Source organism: Drosophila rhopaloa, unplaced genomic scaffold (assembly GCF_018152115.1).
Source record: "Drosophila rhopaloa isolate 14029-0021.01 unplaced genomic scaffold, ASM1815211v1 contig_3, whole genome shotgun sequence".
NCBI lineage: Eukaryota > Metazoa > Arthropoda > Insecta > Diptera > Drosophilidae > Drosophila > Drosophila rhopaloa.
In genome coordinates, this window is record NW_025335123.1 from 15,756,858 (window position 1) to 15,782,461 (window position 25,604).

General features: G+C 39.8%; 3 protein-coding genes across 10 annotated transcripts in view; 1 reads left to right on the plus strand and 2 right to left on the minus strand.

The window, feature by feature from the left end:
* The first annotated feature begins 1,643 nt into the window (after nucleotides 1-1,643).
* On the plus strand, nucleotides 1,644-12,633 carry LOC108048496 (trichohyalin). Its single transcript, XM_017129225.2, has 5 exons — nucleotides 1,644-1,756; nucleotides 5,445-5,751; nucleotides 6,308-6,534; nucleotides 8,238-8,962; nucleotides 9,668-12,633. The coding sequence occupies exons 2-5, from the start codon at nucleotides 5,557-5,559 to the stop codon at nucleotides 11,638-11,640; spliced, it is 3,120 nt and encodes a 1,039-aa protein (XP_016984714.1). The 5' UTR covers nucleotides 1,644-1,756; nucleotides 5,445-5,556; the 3' UTR covers nucleotides 11,641-12,633.
* Nucleotides 12,634-14,648: 2,015 nt separating this feature from the next.
* LOC108048477 (moesin/ezrin/radixin homolog 1-like) lies at nucleotides 14,649-16,915 on the minus strand. The gene is made up of 5 exons (XM_017129180.2): nucleotides 16,770-16,915; nucleotides 16,175-16,354; nucleotides 15,348-16,114; nucleotides 15,007-15,274; nucleotides 14,649-14,853 (listed from the first exon to the last, which is right to left on the minus strand). Exons 1-5 carry the CDS (start codon nucleotides 16,782-16,784, stop codon nucleotides 14,695-14,697), a joined length of 1,389 nt encoding a protein of 462 aa, XP_016984669.1. The 5' UTR covers nucleotides 16,785-16,915; the 3' UTR covers nucleotides 14,649-14,694.
* Nucleotides 16,916-18,023: 1,108 nt separating this feature from the next.
* Nucleotides 18,024-25,604, minus strand: part of LOC108048476 (moesin/ezrin/radixin homolog 1) — a 29,261-nt gene continuing 21,680 nt past the window's right edge. For 3 of the 8 annotated variants that reach the window (XM_017129175.1, XM_044461341.1, XM_017129174.2), the window contains exons 3-7: nucleotides 21,437-21,616; nucleotides 19,773-20,539; nucleotides 19,282-19,678; nucleotides 18,966-19,178; nucleotides 18,025-18,853 (exon numbers count right to left, since the gene is read on the minus strand). In XM_017129175.1, coding sequence (XP_016984664.1) covers nucleotides 18,689-18,853; nucleotides 18,966-19,178; nucleotides 19,282-19,678; nucleotides 19,773-20,539; nucleotides 21,437-21,616 — 1,722 coding nt within the window. In that variant the 3' untranslated portion in view covers nucleotides 18,025-18,688. Of the gene's footprint in view, nucleotides 18,854-18,965; nucleotides 19,179-19,281; nucleotides 19,679-19,772; nucleotides 20,540-20,815; nucleotides 20,843-21,101; nucleotides 21,234-21,436; nucleotides 21,617-23,785; nucleotides 24,001-25,604 lie in introns of those variants that run through there. The other 5 variants (XM_017129179.1, XM_017129178.1, XM_017129173.1 and 2 more) reach the window with 5 other exon arrangements.

Sequence of the window (25,604 nt, forward strand, 5' to 3'; positions counted from 1 at the left end):
GGATTTCACTCGCCTGACCAAAAGCCCAAGTTAAATGCCAAGTTTTTCATTTTTTCGACTCTTTTCCTTCTTTATTTTTCTTCTCTATTTTTTTTTTATTGTTTTTTTGCAACCACAATCAATGTTGGCCAAGTGTTGGTGGTGGCTGGAAAACTTGTAGAATGCACGACGGCTTTTCAAAAAGTGCTCAATGCTATATCAATAGCACCACAGCCACCGCCAACCAGTGGCAACAACAATAGCGTCTGTACACCTGTCTAAGCCAAAAACAAAAAGAAGTCAGCGGTAACAACAACACGTTGGCCAGGGCCGCAAAGTTGACGCTGCTGCGCCCAAAAACCCAACAACTTTTAATTTCAACACATTCCAGCACAAGACTCCACAATCAAGAGAGTCGCACAGTGGTCCCAATCATCTGCGATCAGCGATCTAATCGAATTCGATCGATAAGATAGTGTGCATAGGGTTCGAAGTAAAGTGCAAGACACACGACTCCTATGATATTTGCACTTGGAACCTATTTATTTGAATAAAATTAGGCGATTGCCAATTATTGCGTAAAATGTTCCCAACTGAAAATTTTTATGTTTTAAGTGTCCATTTACTAATTCCTATTTTTCCAGAAATAAAATGTTAAACAGCTCAACTTTGGATTGCAAAAAAGTATTCTAAAATATTAAGTTTTAAAAACATCTCTCACGCTTATTGTTAAAAAAGTTATAAGGGAATTGTAATATTCCGTTATTCAGAATTAAAATCCAATAATCAATAATATTTAATTTATTTTTTCTTAAAAAAAAAAAACACAATGTTCAAAATTGGAGACTGCAGGAAAGATGATATTTGAAATTAGTTACATGGATGTTTATTGGAAGCTGAACATGAGTAGATCTGCAGAACAGAATCCGCCAGTTTCCACCTCAGATGAATAATTCTCGCAATCCATTGACCCAAGGTGCGATATATGGCAGTGGGTACAACGTTCGTACGCGCGACTTGACTTTCTTTGCGGCGGCCTAAGCCAAAAAACAAGTTCGGGCTCGGCTCCGTTCGGGCCAAGTGCCACACACACTGAGAGAAAAGCTGATATTACACGATCATGACTTTGAAAATATAACATATTATTTTGCAACACAACCATCTTTTTCCATCTTTGGACTTTAATTCAAATATCAAAATAAAGTGAATTAGATTTCAAAGTTCATTTAGTAGGAGGTTGTATTTGAACTCGGAATTTTTTCTACCATTGGCAAATGCTTCCCCATTTTAAAAGTTCAAAAATTTGTTATAATTATATTAAATTGTTATTTATTTTCTCTACCTCCAGATTTTACTATGTATATATAATATTAAAATGATAAAATTATAAAAAAAATAAAAGAAAAAACTATATTTTGTAGAGATGGTATTAGGACTCGAGTTTTTACAGCCCCCCTTAGCCTATTAAGACATCTGATAAAAATCGTTTCCTACTTAGCATAGTGCACACATTATAATGGTATTTGATGTGATTCAGAGCTGAATTTTGTGGCAGTGCAGGGTCTGGGGTCCGAAGTGGCGGGATCGGTGGGGTGGGGGTTACGGCCCGCTCGAGAGCTGTGGGCTCCGAGCGGTTTTGGAGGCAGTCAGCCAAGTCAGTCGATTGCTGGCGGTCGAAGCGTTGAGACGTCTGTTCGCGGTTGAAGCGAAAAACACGCGAGTGAAGCGAACTCTTTTTGTTAACTTTTTTTTGTTCCAACCACTCATAGATACTGAGGTGTGTACTGGTGTGTTCTGGTGTGTGTGTGTGTGTGTGCCAGTGGAGAGAATGGAGACTCTCTCGGCCATTACCGTTAATCAAATAAGTTTTTTAGAAATTTAAACGCTCCACTTCGGCGAGAGTGTGTGCGTGCGTATCTGTGAGAGAGCTTTAAACGGTTCATTGATCGAGTTCAGCTCGGAAATGGAGCAAAAGCGTAGAAAGAATAAATACCAAACGAAAAACAACAAATAACAAACAAAACAAACGAGCAAACAAATAGTGCAAGTGCCAAAGTGTATGTGTGTATGACTGTGTTACCAATTCGCATCGAAAAGACAGCAGCAGAAAATGCGCTTAACCCATTTTATAAGCGGCCACAAATAAACCATACCAAACCGAACCACGCCAAACAACAAAAATGGCAATACAAATCCAATAAATGGCCAAAAAAGGCCAGCAACAAGACACAATTGCTGGCCATCGAAAAGAACACAACACCAAAGCCCAAATGACTCTTTATTTGCATACAAAAAAACAATATCGGTTTATAGCAACACTTTCCAAATAAGACCAAGATCTGCCAAAAAAAGATTCCAAACATTGTGTGAATTCTACAGAAACATGAGTATCAACAAGTCTTTGTAATAAACAAATGCCAAAGAACTTTATTGAACTTTTTTTTTATAAAACTCCAACGAATGCCTTTGGTCTTGGTACTCAATTTAAAATTAAATCCATTTTAGAATGTATCAGCACATCTTAATACGAGAAAATGAATCGATCATAAATATTTTTAAATGTCAAATGATCATTTTTGAAAATTTGCTAAAAATGTAATATTTTTCCTATTTGGTTATCTGGCACTAAAAATGTTCAAGAAAAACTAAACATTATTTAAGAAGAGCTCTATATTTAATTTAAAAGTTTTCATAGCCATTTTGTTAAGTAATTTTTGTAAGTAATAAGATATTCTATTTAAAAGTATAAAACAGTTCTGTAGACAGAAATTCGGAATCTTAGTCAAACTCAGTTCAGAAAATAAAGCACAATGCGGCGAGACGTGAATCTTGTGTTATTATGGACAGATGATTCTACAGATGGCTCGGATATACCATATGAACAAACCCCCAGACAGATACAATCCGGCATAACAAAAGATCTCTTTGCAAATTGTTTATTTGCTGCTTGGCTGATCAGCAAACGGATTGTTTATGCTAATATCTTCAACTGCTGTACGAACATGGGTCTTTCATCACAGTCGCATAAAATGGAAATCTATTTGGGGTTTTATCTTGCGGCTCCAGGGAGTTCCCAACTCCGAACTGGTTTACCGAATATTAAACTATACTTAACTAAATTTAGAACCATGGGGCTCTGCATTTTCGATGTGTGTTGAATACAAAAGTTATAAATATTAATAAGACCATGGAAAATGAAATAATTGGCTACCTTCACATCAAATATTTCAATATATATATATATGCAATTAACAAACAATTCATATACACTGTATATATATATACTTATAATTTAATTATACATTAAATTAAATATATACTAATAATTAAAACAAACATCAGGGGCATTTATATATACAAAAATGACTTCATTTCAGTAAACCATCAAAAATCAATTCTGAAATAGGAAATGTTTTTGAAACAAGTTACGAACACAAGAAATACACAGATAATTACACAAAGCCACAAGATATCCATGACTTAATACATCCACTTCCTGAAATAAACTAACGAATATTGCCAATCGAAACGAATTGAAAATTGTTTACTTCCACAAGTATTTTTCTTCAAGGCTTATTATTATTCCCAAAAGTTGTTAACCAACATTCAAAATCTAACATTTTAATTCCTTATAATTTGTTGCGATTCCAGTGGATGCAAAACAGTCAGAAATCACGTACTGCTGAAATTTCTTATAAAACTTCTGCCAATCTAATGGCTTTCTTACGGGCCACCTGTGTTTATCACATTCTGCCTGCTTGGGTTTTTTGTTATTGTTATGCATTCTCGAATATTTAATATATTTAGATCCGTTTTGAGGTTAATAATATCGTTTGTGGGCAGGCATTTTTTTCGTATATATATATAAATATGTGTTTTTCTGCGAGTTTTGTGTCGTGCATATGTAAATTTTTTAAGCACACAATAAAGAGTCCCTCCTCTGCGGTTTTTATTTGCCTTGTTGTTGAGCTGAATGCATAACTGAAAAAACAAGATTCTTTTGGCCTACGCGGCTGCGAACAACAAGTCGCACAAAATCATCGATTATAAAAGTTATTAGGGGAGAATCTCGTACACAGTATAGTGCACAGAAAACAATTTTAAATATCTTGGATAAATATTTTCATTATTCTTCTCTACATTTTTAATTCCAAACTGAAGCCAAAACTCCAACATATTGGTTTAATAAGCAATAACATCAGAATGATAAACAAACAGGCTTTATTTATCTTTTAAAATACCATATAAAATATATTTAATAAAATATGTAATCCATTGCATTGAAAAATGGTATGCCTCATTTATAATATCGATCTTAGAATATCCAAAAGAGAGATAATATTTTTTTCTGTGCATTTAAATGGCATCCAACACCTGTGTGACGGGTTAATACCGTTTGCTGGTTTGGCCGGTTCGATTTTGGACGGTTTTTTTTTTTTTTGGCCCCAGTTTTGATGTTCCAACACGGATCGTTTTCTGGTTTTCTCGTTTTCTCACAGAATTATGACACATGACGAGATTGCATTTGAATCCATCTGGTTTGCCGTTAGCCACCACTTACAGTGCCTATCGAAAAACAGTTGCCCCGGCAATCGATTTGCATTCCAGTTTTTGTTCAGTCTTTTCGATCGATCAAATTGTAATTTCCCGGTTGAAATGTTTCCTCTTTGACATTAAGATTTTATTTGTGGCGTTATTAATCACACCCCACTGTTGATATATTTTCAAACGTGGGCAACAGAAACTTCTCTTTAATCTAATGAGATTAGGTTTTTTGGGAGTTTTCCGTTAAGACTGAAGTCTTCCGATTTGGGATGGTTTCTTGAAGAAAGCTTAGCTCTGTTAGAAATGACGAAGAATCGAATGATTTTACTTTGCATTTGTTGTTTATTTGATCCAACTGGTTTCCCACCAATGGAATTTAGCACATGTTGACGTTTCGTTACGATCCCTATAAATATTCTTTGATTTAAAGCAGGATTATAATATATTTCATTTTACTTACATTTTCTTTTTTAAAACATCGCTTTATTGATTTTTTTCTTCCAAAAATTCGTTAGCATTTAATAAAGTCTCATGCCTCTCAATACTCGGTCCAGTTTTGCAATTAAAAATGAATTTTAACACCAAAAAATATTTATTTTAAATTTATTGTTTGCTTTATTATAGAATTCAAAGTAAATCACCAGAACTGACTTAATTGATCTGCCTTTTGACGCTTAATTATAAATTTAAATAACCATTTATATCAAACTTAATATAATTTTATAATTAGTAATTTGTAATTATGTTTTTTTGCCTTGACTTGGCTTTTAATACATCTCAGTATACGTAATTGATCTTAACTGTGGCTTATTTGTTAATTTATTGCTCGATTTGAAATATGATTTAAAGATAAACAATAAAAAATACACGTTCTTATATGAATGTAATAAATTTTCTATATCTATCTATCTTTTTTTCAGATGTTCTAAATGCTAATTTGCATTTACACCCAACCATCGACGATAAAACCCTTTTTCGAATAGCTGCCGCATTTTCTTTGAGTGTGCCTGAGTCGCACATTCCGTCCTGAAGATGGCGCTACGCCTGCGTCGCGACGTACAGAAGGCCTCCTATTATGTGTGGTTCCTGGGCGCCGAGGAGGCGAAGGGGCTGCGGGGCGCCCGCGTCATCAACTCGGTGCTCCCGTACCTGGTGGACAGGTCCCGTGGCCAGGAGCCGCTCAAGGTCACGCTCCAGGTGTCCCACAAGGGCATCAAGATTGTCCAGGTGAGCATGGAAATTTAATTAAATAAAATGTCAGTATAATTAATATTATTATAAGCAGCTTTTAAATTTCTGTTTAAGTTTATATTATCTAAAACTATCTCTTGATTTATTATTGATCTTACTTATAAACCTATTTTACGTAAATCTAATGTCTGTTATTTTTGATTATTTTGAAAGAAAGCTATTTCCGAACAAACGTATAGTACAAAATAAAAATAAAAATTGACAAAACATTTTTCATTCAAAAACAAACTTTTGAAAGTCTTATAATTTAATGTGTTACTTACTAATATTAATTTTTGCTAAATACTTTTGTCTATGCTGGTAAAAATACTATTTTATTCTGTTTTACATGCCTTGCATTGTATTATATATTTGAACAGAAACATATGTTATTATTTTTCTTGAATCTCCACATTGTTAACATTTTTGACCGTTTGGAAGACAGAATACTTAATGTTGTTTCAAGTTAAGTGCTTGTCTCACGGGTTTTTTACTAATTTGGGATCCCTGCTGGGTGGCGCACCTATTAATTCTCGTTCTGAAACATCCACAGGGGGCCTCGAAGCATCTGATCCCACACAGTGCCATAACCAGCTCCGTGCAGACGGACGACATCGTCGCCTGCGTGCTGCTGCTCTACAATCCGGCCACCAAGTGTCCGCTCCACGTCCACGCCTACCGCTGCGATTCGGAGACGACGGCGGAGGCACTGCACCTCCAGCTGCAGATCCTCATCAACCGACCCGACAACCAGAAGCGCTTCGAGGAGCTCGAGACCAGGTGGGCACACCCAATTGATTTACCTTTAAAACGAAAGAGTATCGTGAGCCACAAAGAAAGGTGGTCAACCTCTGTTATCAACTTATCCACTCTGGCTGACTTAACCAGCTATATACATGAATGGATTTTCAGGCATATCTTGAACTCTTTGCCTTTAAAACAAAAGAGTACCATAAATTGCAAAAAAAGGTTGTCAACCTTTGTTACCTCTGTTAGCTATATATTAGTAATACATTTCGAAATGAACGTATCAAATCATTCTGAAAACCATATTTTTGGAGTTTTTTAAACACTGTATCATCAGTTTGAGTTCCTAATAAAGAGCTTAACTCTAACATTTTCAAAATCATAAATGTTTCATTGGCGCAAAAAACCAATTGTGCTCGAAATATTAATACCAAGTCGGCTAATATCTATAAAATGTTTGTACTATACTTTAAAATAAAGTTACCTATTCAAATATTACAAGTAAGGATATATATTACATTTTAAATGCAATATTTAGATTTATTTTTTCCAAGCTTTACCATTAGTTACTATTAATTTAAGTATTGTAGTATAGAGTTTGTTGGGCACTTTCAGCTGTAGTTGTAGTTGCAAGTGCTGGTGACTTTTGTTATGCAACGTTTAATTAATTGTGCCGCCAACTTTGGGAGCGAGCAGGAAGCAGAAGCAGTGGCAGCCGGGCCACTTAGTCACTCCATTAGACACATTCACCCAAACACATGACGAGCGATCGTGATAATCGCACTGGCGGGGATGGGGATGATGATGATGATGATGATGATGATGATAATGGGGGCTTGGACTCCCAGCGAGATCCCAGTTGCCCGGTAATTGCAATGGCAATCTCCACTGCCTGCCGCATTCCCACGAAGACAGCCCAACGATTCTGCCAGCGCCCACGCTGCACCCACATCCACATACAAGTCCACATCCACATCCAAGTCCATGACTTTAAATATCTTAAATGCCTCTTCAAGCTCGCTCGATGGCTTCGCGGAAATTCTGTTTTTCTGTTTTCAAAGTTGCCGCCTGACCAAGCTGTCACCATCGATAAACGCTGAAAAGCTGCCAGGCAATGGGGAAAATATTCAGAATTCTGGTAGCTAACGGTCTCTTATTTGAACTTGACCCATGATTAATCATATTTGTGGCTATTACTATTATACTACTATACATACTATTATATTTTATTAAAGTATATATATCCAAATCCAAATTGAATTTTTCTAGATTTTTTTAACTTATAAATATCCAATTGACTTTAACATTAAAAAAAAAGTCGCTAAAAAAATGTCACAAAATATAAAAGATAATTACAATTAAATTGTAAACTTTAAACATTAATTTCACACAATATTTAATTGACGTTTACACTAATAGAAGGTCGCTTAAGAAATTGTAAACAAATATTATTAAGATTTAAAAATAAAATCTTAGCTTAGTTTTTTTAGTGTTTTACAACAAGAAACCTTAAAAATTGTGACAACATATTCAAATGACTTTTGCACTAAAAATAAGTTTCGTAAAAAAATGTAGAAGAATATAATTGCGATTGAAAACTAAAATCTTAACTTAGAGTTCCATGTTTTGGTCAAATAGTGGCTTTCAAAAATTTTTAATATTTAGTTTGTTTAAAATAGATAAAAAAAACTTAAGATGTTACAAAACTTGAATACTCACTGCCTTTTATTTTCCAGGCTGGGAATCCTGCCGCCAATCCCCATGAACGGCGGCAACAACCACAGTGGCGAGAAGCGGCACGAGTCCAATGGGAAGTCGTCGTCCTCCGGGATTGGAGGACCGGGATCGCACCACCACCAGCTGCAGTCACAACAGTCGGGATCGGGGGGATACCAGGGTCGCCGGCACGAGACGTCCTCGCCGAAGCGGTTCAGTAGCTCTCTGGGCAGCGACACCGGGAACAGTACCCGGGAGTCGGAGTGCAGCGAGGAGCACGGCCTGGCCGGCGGATCCTCGCCCGTTTCCCGCTCGCCGCCGCACGGCAAACAGCAGGCACATCCACATCCACATCCCCATGGACACCCCCACCCCCATCCCCACCCACCGCTGCACCACCCCCCGCTGACGCCGCAGCAGAACAGCGACCTCTTCGACTCCCTGGCCGCCGAGCTGAGGGCAAAGTTGAACGGCAACGGACCGCCACTGTTGCTGCCGCCGCGGGACTACGACACGGTGCACCGCTCCAAGGGCAATCTAACGGCCATCGAGCTGAGGCGCTGCCGCAACGCCCTCATTGTGGGCGGATCGCCCAAGGGGCAGGCTCAAGGTCAGGGGGCGGCCAATCCCGCCGCCGGAGCGGCAGCCACCGCCAACGGCAAGCAGGTCTCCTCGCGCGGCTCCTCGGGCATCGGATCCGACTTGGCCCCCAGTCCAGAGCGACAGGAGCTCAACAGTTCCAGCGGTGAGTGGGTCCTAAATATAATAATTAGTAAGACAAATTAGGATCTAACAGGAAAGAAAGCAAGCCGAAGTTTATATACCCTTGCTGCTATTAAAAATATACAAATATAACGACTATATTTCGATTTATTTACAATGAAAATGGTTCGATTTTTCAATATTTTCGATAGTTCTCATGCCAGCTATTATATAGTCTTCCTATTTGTATTTTGCAATATTTTGCAATTGTTTAAAACTTCTAGTTTACGGATAAACTATTAAAAACAACGAATTTATAATATTTTTTTGACCATTTTGTTTTCCGATTTATATACTTTTTTAAAACCGTAGTTCAGGATACTTATCGTACGCATATTAGGATGCCTGAAAATGATTGGCTATAGTCGAAAGTTTCTCTTAATTTTGAAACTTTTTGATAAAACCAATATTTTAATTTATATTAACTCAGTTTAGCCAGAAGCCCATGTCAGCCATAAGCAAAACTTTTAATATAAAAACATATTTTATAAAGAGATAAGTAAAATAGTTACTTCAACGTAAATTTACATACTATGGTAAACCTCTTTTAAATATAAAGTTTTTGAGCTGACACATTGGTTTCTTTATTACCCCATAATGGATAGTAGATAATAAATATTATAGATAATAATAATATAATAAATAATATATATAATTGTAATATAACCTTGATTTCTCACCCATCCAGATGACGAGCACTGGTCGAACGAGGCGGACAACTCGGTGATCGCCCTGAAACCTTCACAAATCGCGATGCCCCATCACGGGCAACTGAAGCGGAAGAGCGCCGTGCAACCGCCGGAGGACAGCTACCTGCGGGATCTGCCGGCCAAACCATATCAGCCGCGTCCCAGCGAGCGGGAGCTGGAGCGGGAAAGGGAGCGGGAACGGGAGAGGGAGCGGGAGCGGGAGCGGGACAGGGAACGTGAACGGAACAAGGAGCGAGAGCGGGAACGGGATCGGGATCGCGATCGAGATCGTGAGCGGACCAAAACGCCAGCTTCCATTTCGAACAAGTCCTGGAGTCGCGAGGATGAGATCAAGCCGATTATAATGCGTCCGGCCGACTACGATGCCAAGTTCAACCGGGTGCTGCAACAGGAGCAACTGCAGCAACAGCAACAGCAGCAGCAGCAGCAGCACTCCGGCAGCAATCAGCAATCCTCCGGCAAGCTGAGGGATTCGGAGAAATACAACGAGATCAACCGGCTGCTGAACAAGAAGCTATCCCACGAGCGGGATCGCAAACCGCGCTCTCGCCTGGAGGACAACCACGATGACTTCGAGGACTCCGATCCGGGCAGTGAGCCACTGCCACTACCAGTGGCACTGCCCCAGATGCACCACCACCATCGCAAGGAGAACCTCACCGACAAGCAGAAGTTCATGGAGTACACCAGCAAGAAGCAGCAGCTGCTCAAGAATTACGGCGGCGAGGATCAGCGGTATCGCCATCGCTATATGGAGCCCTCGGATCTGCCCTTCGAATCCCCGCCAGGTGGTGTTCCGGCAGTGGGTCACAACAAATACGCCGCCGTCCACAGGGGCACGGATTTGGGTCCAAGGGGATCGGATTTGGGGCCCAGAGGATCGGATTTGGGTCCAAGGGGATCGGATTTGGGGCCAAGGGGATCGGATTTGGGTCAGCGGACCACGGAACGGCGGCATGACAGGGATCGGGGCGGAGGTGAACGGGAACCCGATCGGGAGCGGCGAAGGGAGCACGAACGCGATCACTCCCGGGATCGTAATCCCTACAGAGAGGCAGAGAGCCTGCCCTACATCCAGAGCATGGAGAAGATGATGAAGTCCACGGGCATGCGTTACGGCGAGGCCAATCCCAAGACCAGGGAGCGGGAAAGGGAGCGCGAGAGGGATCGCGAACGCGAACGAGACCGTGATCGCGATCGGGATCGTGACTTCAGGGAGCCACCGCCGGCGCAGAACTCGCAGCGGGATCGCTTCCACGACGCCAAGGACAAGTTCCGGGCCATGGAGCAGCGTCCGGCGGTCAACCGGTATCCGGATGTGGATGAACGCGACGCGCCGCACAGGGATCGGGATCCATATCGGTCGTCCTCCCGCCGGCGTCGCGGCTCCGTGGAGCCACCCAGCACCTATGAGCAGTGGAGCGAGGAGGAGGAGCCGCCGGTGGTCAGCGAGAAGCCGAACCAACGCGACCCAAGCCGATCCCGAGCCCGTTCCCGCGGCGATTGGGAGCCGGAGCCGCCACAGCCGCCCAGGCACATGGAGCGATCAGTTCGAGACAGAGAGCGGGACCGAGATCGGGACTTTAATCGGGAGCAATCCCGTGATCCGTATCGCCATGAGAGGGAAAGGGAGAGGGAGAGGGAAAGGGAGAGGCCAGGAGCACGTGCCCATTCCCGGGAATTCCTGCAGGCCGTGGAAACGAAGAATCCCTCGACGGCTGGTTCGGGTCGCGGCCACTTGGAGCGCTATCCCTCGCCCGCTGCCACGCCCAGCAGATCCAATGATGTGGGCGGAGGAGGCGGTGGCGGAGGCGGCAATGGAGTTTCCTCCAGCGGCAACTCCGGCAAGCCACTGGCCCAAATGCCCAAGGGCTATCGACACAGCTACGCAGAGCCCGTGTTCGCCAGATCCGGCGGACGAGTGGGTCTGGCTGCAGTGAATCCCTATTGAGGAGGACTCCTCCGGAACAGGGGTGCTTCTCCGCCAAGTGTTAGGCACCCCGGGACAAAGAGTAAAAACCGTGCAACGAAATCCAAACTAATCGAATGGAGGGAATAGATGGGGTGTCACATAATCTCCAGGGATCTTAAACACTGTTCGTAATGACTACTTACCACACTTAGAAATGGCAATCAAATTTAACCAGTTTTTCAAACTTATAAAAAATCCCTTTACTTAAAAAAGTCAATGAAATGTTAAAAGTTGTATCATGAAAATCAGTAAAGCTAATCCTTCTATTATAGTTTCCACTAAAAATTCGTTTTAAGCGAGGACTAAATATACTCTCTATCACAATTTATTATATTTCCCCATTTGTATTTAAAGACCCCCAAGATTAGAGCTAAAAAACCCATGTAAACATATAGGTTAAGAAAGAATCACAGTGGCAACTGCTTATGACGACTCCCAAACTCTCGATAAACAAAGTCATTGTAAGTACTTTGCTAACAATCATGTATAATCCATATACTCAATTGCTATAGCAAAATTTGCCCTCTCATGCGAGATATATATCCATCCATTCCTGCCCCGACTTAATACGCGCCTTAAATGGGGCCGTTGGGGATTCGAGATCGGACCGAAAAAAGGCCCAGCCCCTGTAATTATGTGCCTTCAGAGAAAGAAATCGTGTTTTTATTATATGCATAATACTGAATTAGTCTACGATTATATATATATACGAATCTAATGTTATCAAAAAGCCAACGAAACAAGAAGCGGATTGGATTTCTTACCATTTTTTTTTTTTGTTTTTTTGATACCTTAAGTTGCGCGGTTGGTTGAAGTTACACATTTTTTTTGCTATGCAGTTCACATATGTCACTATATCTGATATCTGTAAGCATATAATATAGATAAATATACTACATAAAAATATACAGCTAATGTATCTATTGTTATCAACTTGATATTTGCATTAATAAAGCGCTAGTAAAAAATGCACATGATCGTTTTACTTTTAGAAAATAAATAGTATTTACTCTCAGTGACAGTTTTAAAAACTATTAAAACTATTACTATTAATAATGGGTCTATGGTAGTTATATACAGTGACAAACTTAATTATTGGCACAGCAAGCATGTTAAACTTTGAGGCTATTTTTCTTCTTATAATATGCTGATATTAAAATAAAACAAAATATTTTTAGATAGAATCATTCATTTTATGTTAAATACAAGTGACTTCATTAATTTATCTTTTATAAATAATTTATTAAAAATAAAAAACCAAAGAATGGACCAAATTTGCCTGAACAAAATTATTGACACACTTGGGTTTTAATTAACTATTTTGTTAAAACTTTATCGATTTGGCCACTTTTTTTTTAATTATCACATTTGCCTCTATAATCTTAATGGTATAATGATTAATTTTATAGCTAAAATTGTTTTAGTGCCTTGAAATAAAGGAAAAGTTGGTTGACTTTACAAGGTAAAAATAAAATCAACCGCATGTGTCCAAAAATTAAAATTTAATAAGCAGGATCAATGCAAATCAAAAGTCAACATTGGGGAAAGGATGCCCAGAAGCCATTTTTCCCATTCGGAGTCCTTTGCTACATTTTAAAGGACCCACGCAGTTGCAAAATGCAGGGCACACTGGCTAATCCATGGCTTTGAGAGGCCAGGAAAGCGTAAGGATCGTATAAAAGGACAATGTCAACCCCCAGATCTTCTCAACACGTATCGAAGTTGATGATAAGAAGGACTTTGGTAAGGATATTCATCCAACAGCCTTTTTTTTAGGCCCTGCATGATGGTTTCTACAAACGAATTGCTCCTAGAAAAAATCCATCGGCTTGAAAAGGGTTCTAACATAAGCTCTTTGCTTGGGGAAAGGATAATTAAATCATACGAGAAGGTTGAAAGGACCCAAAAGTCGATTGACATACTCAGATATAAATTTCGCTGCACTAAAAGGTTGTTTTTGACTTTTAAAATCTATTGATTTTTTCTATGTTCAATTCGTTTGTAGAAACCATCATGCAGGGCCTAAAAAAAGGCTGTTGGATGAATATCCTTACCAAAGTCCTTCTTATCATCAACTTCGATACGTGTTGAGAAGATCTGGGGGTTGACATTGTCCTTTTATACGATCCTTACGCTTTCCTGGCCTCTCAAAGCCATGGATTAGCCAGTGTGCCCTGCATTTTGCAACTGCGTGGGTCCTTTAAAATGTAGCAAAGGACTCCGAATGGGAAAAATGGCTTCTGGGCATCCTTTCCCCAATGTTGACTTTTGATTTGCATTGATCCTGCTTATTAAATTTTAATTTTTGGACACATGCGGTTGATTTTATTTTTACCTTGTAAAGTCAACCAACTTTTCCTTTATTTTAAGGCACTAAAACAATTTTAGCTATAAAATTAATCATTATACCATTAAGATTATAGAGGCAAATGTGATAATTAAAAAAAAAGTGGCCAAATCGATAAAGTTTTAACAAAATAGTTAATTAAAACCCAAGTGTGTCAATAATTTTGTTCAGGCAAATTTGGTCCATTCTTTGGTTTTTTATTTTTAATAAATTATTTATAAAAGATAAATTAATGAAGTCACTTGTATTTAACATAAAATGAATGATTCTATCTAAAAATATTTTGTTTTATTTTAATATCAGCATATTATAAGAAGAAAAATAGCCTCAAAGTTTAACATGCTTGCTGTGCCAATAATTAAGTTTGTCACTGTATGTAGTTATAAAAGTTATGTTGCCTACATATACTTTTGACATTTGATTTGTATGTAAAAATAAGATCAATGTAAAATCAGGCTCCCACAAATTCTACTTTACATGTTTATTACATCTTGAAAGTCAAGAATCAGAATTGTTGAAATGGCTTTACAAAAAAAACTATTTGATGGATCGACAAAAACGGTGTTTTTTGTTTTACATTTTTATTGTTTAATTGAAAAACTTTTTGTTTTTTATAAAATTCTTTTCTTTTTAACAAAAATACATTAAAGAAAAATATTGATCTGGCCGTCAGCTTAAGCATAACTTTACATGTTCTGGAACTGATCGACAAGACGCATTGTGTTACCCTGGCGAATCTCGCGGAGCATATTGTACTTGTCAAGTCCCTGGCGCACGTTCTCGCGATGGATCTTGTCGTTGGCCGTCTCTTTTGTCTCGTCGAAAGAGACAGACTTTTTCAGGGCCTGCAAACATGAACATAATTAGTATTCTATAGCTTAAAGTTTCAACATATCAGAGAACTTTTTCTAACTATGGTACCGGAAAAATAAACATCCTTATGAAAACACTCTAATAAATTGTTCTTAGATGAAGTACAAAATTCCATTTGAACGCACCCTGAGCTGATCGTGCAAGCGCTCGTTGCGCTCCACCAGTGAGCGTCTGTCCTCGATGGGGTCCTTGATGTGCTCGACGGTCTCCAAGTCGTGCGACACTTCGCCGTTGGTCAGCTCGTCCTCGTCCTCGTCTTCAGCCACGTGATGGTGCTGCGGCGTTGTCGTCACAGCCATTTTCTCCTCCTGCATCTGCTTCAGCCGATCCTCGTACTCCTTCTGTTTTTGTTTAGCGCGTTCGCAGGCAGTCAGCGCCAGCTGCAGCTTCTTACTAAAATAAAATATAAATAATTTATGAAAACTATTTGGACTCCTTAGGGTAAAGTCTATGAAGCCTTACTAACCGCTCCTGCTGTTTAAAATTCTTCTCCTCGCGCGCCTGCACCTTCATCTGCTGCACGTCGATGGTGTCCGGCTTGCGGCGACGCAAGTACAGCTCGTGGTTGCCCATGCAGAGGGCCAGGATGCGCATGTTGACGCGGGCGCACGGCGCATAGAACATAAGGTCCGGCGCCTTTTTGTCGATCGGCTTGATGGTTAACTTCTTCGAAAAGAAGGAGATGCTACGGACCTCGGACCACAGGATGCAGATCTTCGGCGACAGCTTGTCGTCCTTCAGGTAAATGTTCAGACAAAACGCGTCCACGCCCAGCCAGAGATCCGTGCCCTTCTTATTGCTGATCTCAAAGTAGTTTACGCCATACATCTCCAGATCCTGGGCAATCTTCAGATACTCCATCATGGCGTCCTCGCGCAGCATGTTTCGGTGCTCCTGCCACCAGGTCATGATCGACTGCTCCCACTCGTCCTTGGACATCTCGATCTGGTCGATGACACGCTGCGGCAGCAGCCGATCGTTGGCCAGGAATCCGGCTGTGTGGGTGGTCTTATTGTGGTCACCGTGACGCGCCTGCACCGCGTACGAGGCGAGCAGCACGGATGTCTCCGGCGGACAGTAGATCTCGTCAGTCAGTATGGCATTCTTCACCTGCAGGTAGAACAGGCTCAGGGTAATGTCCTGGATCAGCTCTTCGGCCACGTCCTCGGGATAGAATTTGGCACGGAATCTGAACTGCAAGGGGTTCTCCTTCTTCACGTCCTGGTTCATCACCTATCAAAAGGAAAAAAAACTTTTAGATTCCATATTTCTAAGGAAATTCGATTGCCTTACCTTGTCGCAAAGCTTCATCCATGTGGACTCGTTGTTTGAGTCGGTGTACTGGAGTCCGAAGAACCAAACCTCTCGCAGGCCGATCGTCGTCACCACCTGGTCAAACAATTGTTTGCCCGTCGCCGTCGACTGGATCGCGAACTCCAGTACCGCGTCCGCCGTCGTGACCCGAACATTTATCTGAAAAAATAGAGATAATTAGAATGGAATGTCAAGAGTTTCGTTTAAATGGAATAATCCATATTTACTTAGTATTCACAGTATACAATAGTAAAATAAAACAGAGTTATGTGTAATATTAACGAAATATTTTAAACTCCTTATCTTAAGCAGAGAATTCTGTTCTTTTTATTTAAAGAATTTTATTCTGTTAATCAAATAATTTATAGTAGCAGTTTATGTAGAATTGTATAGGGTTCCTGAAAATCTGGCTTATATTAAGTGGTGGCTTATATTTGCGCTTTTTTAAACTAATTAAACAATAAATAAAACACTTTTCTTTTATAATAACTTTATCAGTTATCAGTACATAAAATATATATTTCTGCTGCTGCATACACACATGTATAAATAAAAATGTACAATCTTTACTTACCGCTTTTGGAGACATTTTTTGCTTCCAGTTTTTCTTAGTTCTCGAAACGAAATTTTTTCTTTTTGGGGGTTATTTCGTCTTTGCTCTTCGTTATTTTTGTCCTTCACCAACGAAATCCAAAGTGAACTGAGGGCGCACACCGTCAATACAAGGGCTTTATAGCTCTTATTTTTCTGTTTTTCAAAAGAACTGAGTCGATGATTAACAGTAAAGCCGAAAATAATAGCGGCTAGTTAAGATAAAAGCCAGTGCTGCGATAAGTCATTCAAAAATGCCCTTTTCTTTTGACTTAGCTGTCAAGTGCTATGTAATATGAACATTCATACATATTTACATCAGCACAACGTCAAACTTCTTGGATTAAACCAACACCAAAATGAAATTATCGCGTTTATGAAAGAGCAAAGAAATGTATAATTGTTTTACAGCTGATAAAGTAGTGTGAGTATCCAATGCTTACGTTACTCTTGGATACGAAACTGAAAACTCCATTATCATAATGCACTGGAACATTTTTAATTTTAAGAATGAATTCTAAAAACAATTTCTTTTTGTTCTCTTATCCAAATCTCTCGGCTACGCAGAGCCCTTGTTCGCCAGATCCCGCCGAAGAGTGAGTTAATCTCTATTGAGGAGGACTCCTCCGGAACGGAGGTGCTTCTTTTCTAAACTAATCAAATGGAGAAAATAGATGGGATGTTCTTAATTACAAGATTTTAAAATATTGAATCAATACTGAAAATCCTTATACTCAACAAACTGATTACCATGAATAACTAGTTTATGTGTACTTTATAACGCTAAAATCTCTATAAAACATTTTAAAATTCTACATCTTATTTTGACATTTGATTTGTATGTAAAAAGAAAAACAATGTAAGATACATAACAAAAAACTTCCAGTAATTTTACTCTACATGTTCATTACATGTCGAAAGTCAATTGTCAATATTTTTGAAACGGCTTTTCAAAAAAACTATTTGAATGATCTACAAAGACGGTGTTTTTTTTTGTTTTACATTTTTATTGTTTAATTTAAAAACTTTTTGTTTGGTTTTTTCACAATAGTTTTTGTTGTTTGTTTTCTCATTTTTTTTAAAAATCTTTTTTTTTTCAAAACAAAAATAGATTAAAGAAAAATATTTTATATAATATATTTTTTCTCTTTTTGTTTGTTGCTCTCTCTCAAGTTATTTTAAGAAACAATTAATCAAGTTCTTATTTAATTATACAAATTTAAAAAAAAATAGTAATTATATAATAATAAAAATAATAATTATAACGGGGGAAAATGCAAATAGTTTTTTGTTTTGTTGTAGTAGCTGTTTTTGTTGCTTTTGTTGTTGTCGATTTTCAATATCTATTACTATTCGTTCCGTTTTCTCTATGAATCCATTGGGAAAAGGAGAAATGTATATTTTCTATTGTTTCTGTTTGTATTTTGATATATTTTCCGATAGCTTGATCCTTTCATTTGCTGATTGTCCTTATAGATGTTGGTCCTGGCCGTATTTGTCGTTTATACACTTTATATTAATATTGGTGAGTGTGTCTGGCTGAATTTTTCTCGATTTTTACTTGATTCTTCTATACAAGCTCGGAGACAAAAAGCGGCGGTCAAACAAAGTTTATGTCCATTAAACTGGTGGATCTCTTCAATTCATTAGGAGGCAGGAAGTTCTTGCGGGTGGAAAAGGGACGTCGCTGGGGTGATAGTAGCAATAGGCTTTGCCAGCGACCGGAATTATATTTGTTGCTTCTTCATCTTCATCATTATCATCATTATCTTCTCTTGTTGTAGTTATATCTTTATCTTTTTCTTTCTGGAGACTCGGCTCCCTCCCTCTCTCTTTCTCTCTCGCGCGGGCGCTCTATATACGTCTCGCTCTCTCGATCTGGCCGCCAGCTTTAGTATAGCTTTACATGTTCTCGAACTGATCGACACGACGCTTTGTGTTACCCTTGCGGATCTCACGGAGCGTCTTGTACTTGTCACGTCCCTGGCGCACGTTCTCGCGATGGATCTTGTCGTTTGCCGTCTCTTTCGTCTCGTCGCGCGACTGCGCCAGATCCTGTTTCAGGGCCTGGAAAAGGGTATTATTTTATTATTATTTGGACTACAAACAATGGTCAACTCTTATTTACAAGCTCTACTTTTTTAGTTAAAGAAATTAAAAGGTTATATTTTGAACGCACCTTGAGCTGATCGTGCAAGCGCTCGTTGCGCTCGGCCAGCGTGCGTCTGTCCTCGATGGGGTCCTTGATATGCTCGTCGGTGTCCAAGTCGCGCGACACATCGCCGCCGGCATCGCCATTCGTCAGCTCCTCCTCGTTCTCGTTCTCATCCTCAGCCACGTGATGGTGCTGCGGCGTTGTCGACGCAGCCAGCAGAGCGGCGGCGGCTTCGGCCTAAAAATGGGAACATTCGTTATAGAGGTCATCGTCAAATTGGGCAGGAATAATTAATTAGTTCAATTAGTTTTTGAAAGCTAATTAATGTTCAAAATTATACCGCAATGACCTGCTTGCGTCGGGCGTCTTCCACCTCGTCCTGCAGGCGCTTGGTCTCCTCGTCCTTGGCGTTAACCTCGTCTTGGATGCGCTGCACCTCCATCTGCTTGGCCATGATCTCCTCCTCGAGCTTAAGCTTCTCAACGGCCTCCATATTCTTGGCCTCCTCGAGGCGCTGCAGCATTGCCTGCAGCTCCTTCTGGCGCAGCTCCAACTCATCCTTGGCGGCCTGCAGCTGCTTCAGCTGCTCCTCCAGCCGGCGGATCATGTCCTGGGCCTCGAGCAGGTCGCGCTGCGAGCGCTCCATATCCTCCTGCATCTGCTTGAGCCGATCCTCGTACTCCTGCTGCTTCTTTTCAGCGCGTTCGCGAGCGGCCAGCGCCAGCTGCAGCTTCTCACTGAAATACAAAAAAAAAAGCATTTATCAATACTGAGTCTTTTGTTTTAAACGATTTTAATTTCATAAGGAAAAGCCAAGAAAGGTTTACTAACCGCTCCTGCTGTTTGGCATTCTTCTCCTCGCGCGCCTGCGCCTTCATCTGCTGCACGTCGATGGTGTCCGGCTTGCGGCGACGCATGTACAGCTCGTGGTTGCCCATGCAGAGGGCCAGGATGCGTTTGTTGATGCGGACGCGCGGCGCAAAGAACATAAAGTCCGGCGCTTTCTTGTCGATCGGCTTGATGATGAACTTCTTCTCCGAAAAGGAGATGTTGCGGATCTCGGACCATGGGAAACCAATCTTCGGCGTCAGCCTGTCGTCCTGCTCGTAAATGTTCAGACCCAATGCGTCCACGCCCAGCCAGAGATCCGTGCCCTTCTTGTTGCGGATCTCAAAGTAGTTTACGCCGTACATCTCCAGATCCTGGGCAATCTTCAGATACTCCATCATGGCGTCCTCGCGCAGCATGCTGTGGTGCTCCTGCCACCAGGTCATGATCGACTGCTCCCACTCGTCCTTGGACATCTTGTGCTGGTCGATGACGCGCTGCGGCAGCAGCCGATCGTTGGCCAGGAATCCGGCTGTGTGGGTGGTCTTATTGTGGTCACCGTGACGCGCCTGCACCGCGTACGAGGCGAGCAGCACGGATGTCTCCGGCGGACAGTAGATCTCGTCGGTCAGTATGGCATTCTTCACCTGCAGGTAGAACAGGCGCAGGGTAATGTCCTGGATCAGCTCTTCGGCCACGTCCTCGGGATAGAATTTGGCACGGAATCTGAACTGCAAGGGGTTCTCCTTCTTCACGTCCTGGTTCATCACCTGTGAAAAGGAAAATATATGCATTGAAAACTATGAACATATTGAACGATTTTTTCTAAATTACAGTCCAACTTTACCAACTATAATTCAATAAATGTACAATTAAATTTGAAATACTCAATTCTACGAATATTGAATTTTAGCCAAAAAAAAAGCTCGACTGTATTTTCATTTTATACGGAAATAAAAAATTATTCTTTTTCCTAATTAAAGAAATATATGAACTAAAAATACGTAGTTCTAATTATATTAGAAGTGCATTTGTCTGAGTTTTACCCATGTCGAAAACGGCATTGATCCAGTCTTTGTTTTTTGTGGTGCAGCATTTAATTAGAGATAACATTTGTTAGTTGATTAAATCTCCAAATCACTTATTAACTTAGACTAAGTCTGAAAGCAAGCAAACTATAACAAATGCTAGTTTACAGGAAATTTTAGAGGTATATCTAGATATAACTAGCTGAGCCACAATCATTGGGGTTGTAAGAAATGTTGGTCTATCTAGCGGGGTCTTTATTTTGGGGGAATTGCTTGTAGATAAGAGTTTTCGATCTGTTCCCACCATATCATCGGCGTCGTCGTCCTCTTCGCTTGTCTCCGCCTGATTTACTCCATTGCTGTCGGCTGTCTTTTTGTCCACATACTTCTTTACACGCTTTAAATATTTTATGGTCTTTATGGCCGGCGATTCAGGCTATATTTAGACCATACATTATATATATAAAAACTATTCACATGCATCTTATTAAATATTATTTAGTACAGTACAACGGTTTCATTGTATTAGAAACCACTTTCTTCATTCATTCAAGAAAGCATAGTTTCTAAAGTAATATTTTCTAACATGTCAATTGCCAATTCTTATTTCTTATTTCATGGGGAATTCGATTGCCTTACCTTTTTGTACAGCTTGATCCATGTGGAGTCGCCCTTTGAGTCGGTGTACTGGAGTCCGAAGAACCAAACCTCCCGCAGGCCGATCGTCTTCACCACCTGGTCAAACAATTGTTTGCCCGTCGTCGTCGACTGGATCGCGAACTCCAGTTCCGCGTCCATCGTCGTGACCCGCACATTTAGCTAAAAAAAAAATAGAGATAAATATTATGCTTATTAAAATGGAATGCGAAGAATTTCCTTTAAATGAAATAATCTTTATTTTTGAAGAGGAAATACAAAAAAAATATTGACGATAATACAAAAAAAGAGAGAAAAAAGACTGCGTAGTGTTTAACAGAATTATTAGAAGATTATTCCGTTTCACATGTTCACAAATGTTATTTATTCAAAAGAATGTTAAAAAGATATGCACAAATTCTAAGTGCATTTATAATATTTAATACGTGTATGTTTGGTGGTTTAGTTTACAAGACCAACATTTCTTTGGATGAATTAATAGCCGACTCATGTAGTAAATTGGTAATGCCATCCATGACTTGGAAAACTAACTAGATCGTGGTGTGGAATACATTCAGCTGGGCAAACAAACGCCGTTCGTATGCAAAAGTAACTGACATTTATCGATAAGCGTGTCGTGTCTTTTTTTAGGGGTCGATGGATTAACGGGATTTAAGCGGATCGACATGTGAGGAGGACACGTGCCAAGAGCTCTCATTTCGCTTTAGAGGATTGGATTCGATTTGCCACGACTTGGCTTGCATAAGTCGGGCTTTCGACTTAAACGCACACGTTTCAAATCGTTGAAATAGGGGGAAAATTGAGGAAAATGGAGAGCAAAAACAAAAATGAAAGCGGGCCACAGTGAAAAATCACGCTCGGAATATAGCAAAAAATCAATCAGGCATGGAAATGGCCAGATAGTGGAAATAAATAGGGGGAAAGGGGTGGGCTGTTCCAGGCCGGATGGCCAGTGGTCAGAAGTAGTTATACAAGAGAGAGCTTAGGCGCTATCTATTTCAGCTGGTGTGTGTGGGTGTGTGTGCGCGTGTCACTTGACCAATTTCCAGTCGCCTCTGGCTCTGTTATGAAAAGGTGGAAAATCGGAAGAAATTCCACCCTCCACCCACAGCCCAAGCACATGATGATGGCGCGTGAGATGTCGACTGTACTAACTGCAGCAGGCTGACGCGTTACACAATCGCCAAATCGAGGTCAAAGTAAATGCGATCACAGATCAAAGTAGAGGTTAATATGTACTCTACCCTGTGCATTAACCATGGAAATAATGCAATAGCCCATTATGCCAAATGTAACAAATACTTAACTAGATGCGATCTAATAACTATACAAATTTAACGTTTTCTAGCGAAGCAGTCTGTATTTTTTATTTATTGATATGCATTATTAGGACTTGATGTCTTAAAACATTTGTATGTTGATGGGAGATTTGAAAACCCATAGAGATGAATACTTTTAATGATTGGCTTATTTAAGGCAAGACAAAGTTTGAATGCCCTTGCAGCTGTTTCATTATATGCAAGTATTTGCTTAAAAACAATGAAGCTATGTTGATTTTCCGATACATTTTCGAATCGTTTCTATAACAGTCGTCCATTTTTTTTTTAAATATAACCGTAATACTCAAATAAATAAAAATGACTATATGTATGAGTATGTAAAGAAACAACGAAGTTTTTAAGTACAGAAACTTTCTGAAAACCATAATCATATATAAAGTAATAAATTAAGATTTTATAAGTTTCAAATGACATTATTTGCACACATATTACTGCATCGCATCACCAACATAAAGTAGAATTTAAAAGTATTTTATTTTTCTGTTGGCTTAGTTTTGAAAATGTTTTAAAAATGAATTAAATACTTGTATAGTTCGATTGAAAAAAAGTTAAAATCTCATGGTCTAGTCCAAATCTGGTTGTTGGGTTACCATGGGAAAATTTCTTAGCCCAAACATAAATTTTGAGTTCCCTGACGCTAGTTTCATCATTTTGTTCGTTTCGACTTGGTTTTAGTTTTCAGTTCGAGCTCATTCTTTTGTTTTCGCTTTCTGCTGCTGAATGCAAATCAAACGTGACACAATGCTAGGAAATTGAAAACGTTTTTCATTTCAATCCAATTAACGTTTTTGGGTTAATGCAACCGCGGTTTCTGTTTCCCCTTGCCACCAAAAAAAAAAAGCCGACCAAACTTTGCACAAACAGTAACGGAAGTTAAGGCATAACCAGTTTATCAAAAATTTTGACTTGAAACCACAAAAGTGCAGCACCTTAAAAAGATAAAAAAAAAGCCAGGGGAAAATCAGGGAAATTACTGAGTAGTTTTGAGTACCGTTTTCCGCTTGACGCTGACTCCGCCGTAACGCGGCAAACGGACGCGGCTGTCGGAGACGACGACCATTTTGGGCACCGAAAAAGGGTTGCGCAGTAGCTTTTGAATTATTACGCTTTTCTATGCTAATCTCCGGCTGGGAAAAATCTGAAAAACTGGAAAACTTCACGGGAAAACCACGACGGAAAAGCGAGCCAAGCACGACGCGTTGTTCAATGCGATTCTGTTGTCCAGCGGCAACTGAGGAAAATGGAAAAGTCACGGCACGTTTTTAAGCCCCCCAAAAGAGGAAAGCAGACGGCAAGCACAGCACAGCAGGGCAGCAAAAGGAAAATGGTAGAAAAACACTGGGAAAGCGCGGCGGCGACAGAACGCAAAAGAAATGCGAAGGGAAACACAACAAAAGTGAACTTAATTTCTGCCTTTAAAAGGGGACGGGGGATTCACACATTTGTCCGAGTCATTCGTTGTCAAGTTAATATAAATTGCATGTTAATTATGCATCTAAAATTAGACAGCCACGACCATAAAAAATACTGACACTCTGATAGGCAGACTACTGACCATAGAGGTCAACTAGGTCTATAGAACGGGAGGAGTATGCAAATGCAATAGAGGTCAAAAAAATAGTCTTACAGCAGCAATAGACACCAAAAATGTTCTTCCTGATAGAACTACTAAGTTGTTATTTTTTTAGGTATGTACTTTGGATTAAATATTTAAGACCTTTTTAACTTGTTTAACAAATCAGAAGGTACAAATACACCTTAAACATGAATTCTAGCCTTCATGAATACAACAAATATATGTATATAAAAACAAATTTTTTCAAACCTTATTGAACTGAAATCATATTTAGTTAAATTATTAATTGAACAAAATATAAGCAAATAGAAAGTTTAATTCTAGTTTCTGTTTATGCAGTTCCCGATTTTATTGTTTTGATCAGTGCTGTGTCCAACGAGCGTGACCCGGCCCCAAGGTGGGCAAACAAATCAGCGTCAATCATACGCCGCGTTGCCTGTCAGTTCTATTTTATTGAAGCCGCTCCGGGCCTCCAAGAGCAATTAACCCCTCCCCCATCTATCAGCCTATGCACACACCAATAAACATCCATATACCTTTTGAGGAAAAACTATAGCGAACAAAAGGGAAAGTTATGAAGAAACCATTCAAGCTCGATTTGCGAGAGAGAGAGAGGTGCTGCTGCACTATACAGAGAAATTTCCATAAAAGGGAAACGACTTCTTCCATCCCAATCATACATTTTGTATTTTAAAATCAATTGCACACGTGATTGTAATGATGAACCGTTAACAATCCATCCATCAACAATCAAAATAGCATTAAAGCCTTGGTGATAAAAACTTTTCTAGCTGCCAAAAATAAATTATTGGCAAACAAGTTGCCAAATGGCAGGGGAAAAACGGAAATGTCATGGTCAAGTTTTCTGCCCCATCAATGACGTCGACTTTTGATATAATTTCCCTGCATGTATGATGCCATATTTTTGGCGAATGTCCAAGAAACAAATCGAATTACCGACGTCAACAATTGAGCAACTATGACGTCTTCGTCTTCGGCTGTCCAGGAAAATTTCTATTAAAAGATGGGATCCCTCTACAATTGACGACAATTGTAGTTCAAGTGTTGTTGATAAGGACACAATTTCCGATAACTGATAACCGACAACGTCTTCTCAATAACTAATCTTTAATAATTTACTAACGTATCATTTGTCATAAGCCAGAGGAAAACATTTCTATTAACGTTTGTGCTTTATCAGTTTCAGTTTTTTTTAAAGAATTTCATCCTGGGA

Excerpts from the sequence above, each read along its gene's own strand:
- LOC108048496 (XM_017129225.2), top strand. The coding sequence starts at position 5,557 with ATGGCGCTACGCCTGCGTCGCGACGTACAGAAGGCCTCCTATTATGTG. Across the intron at positions 6,535-8,237 it reads TTCGAGGAGCTCGAGACCAG|GCTGGGAATCCTGCCGCCAA; the intron begins GTGGGCACACCC and ends TTTATTTTCCAG. Across the intron at positions 8,963-9,667 it reads GGAGCTCAACAGTTCCAGCG|ATGACGAGCACTGGTCGAAC; the intron begins GTGAGTGGGTCC and ends TCACCCATCCAG.
- LOC108048477 (XM_017129180.2), bottom strand. Across the intron at positions 15,275-15,347 it reads AATTTTAAACAGCAGGAGCG|TAAGAAGCTGCAGCTGGCGC; the intron begins GTTAGTAAGGCT and ends ATTTTATTTTAG. Across the intron at positions 14,854-15,006 it reads GCTTGCACGATCAGCTCAGG|GCCCTGAAAAAGTCTGTCTC; the intron begins GTGCGTTCAAAT and ends TCATGTTTGCAG.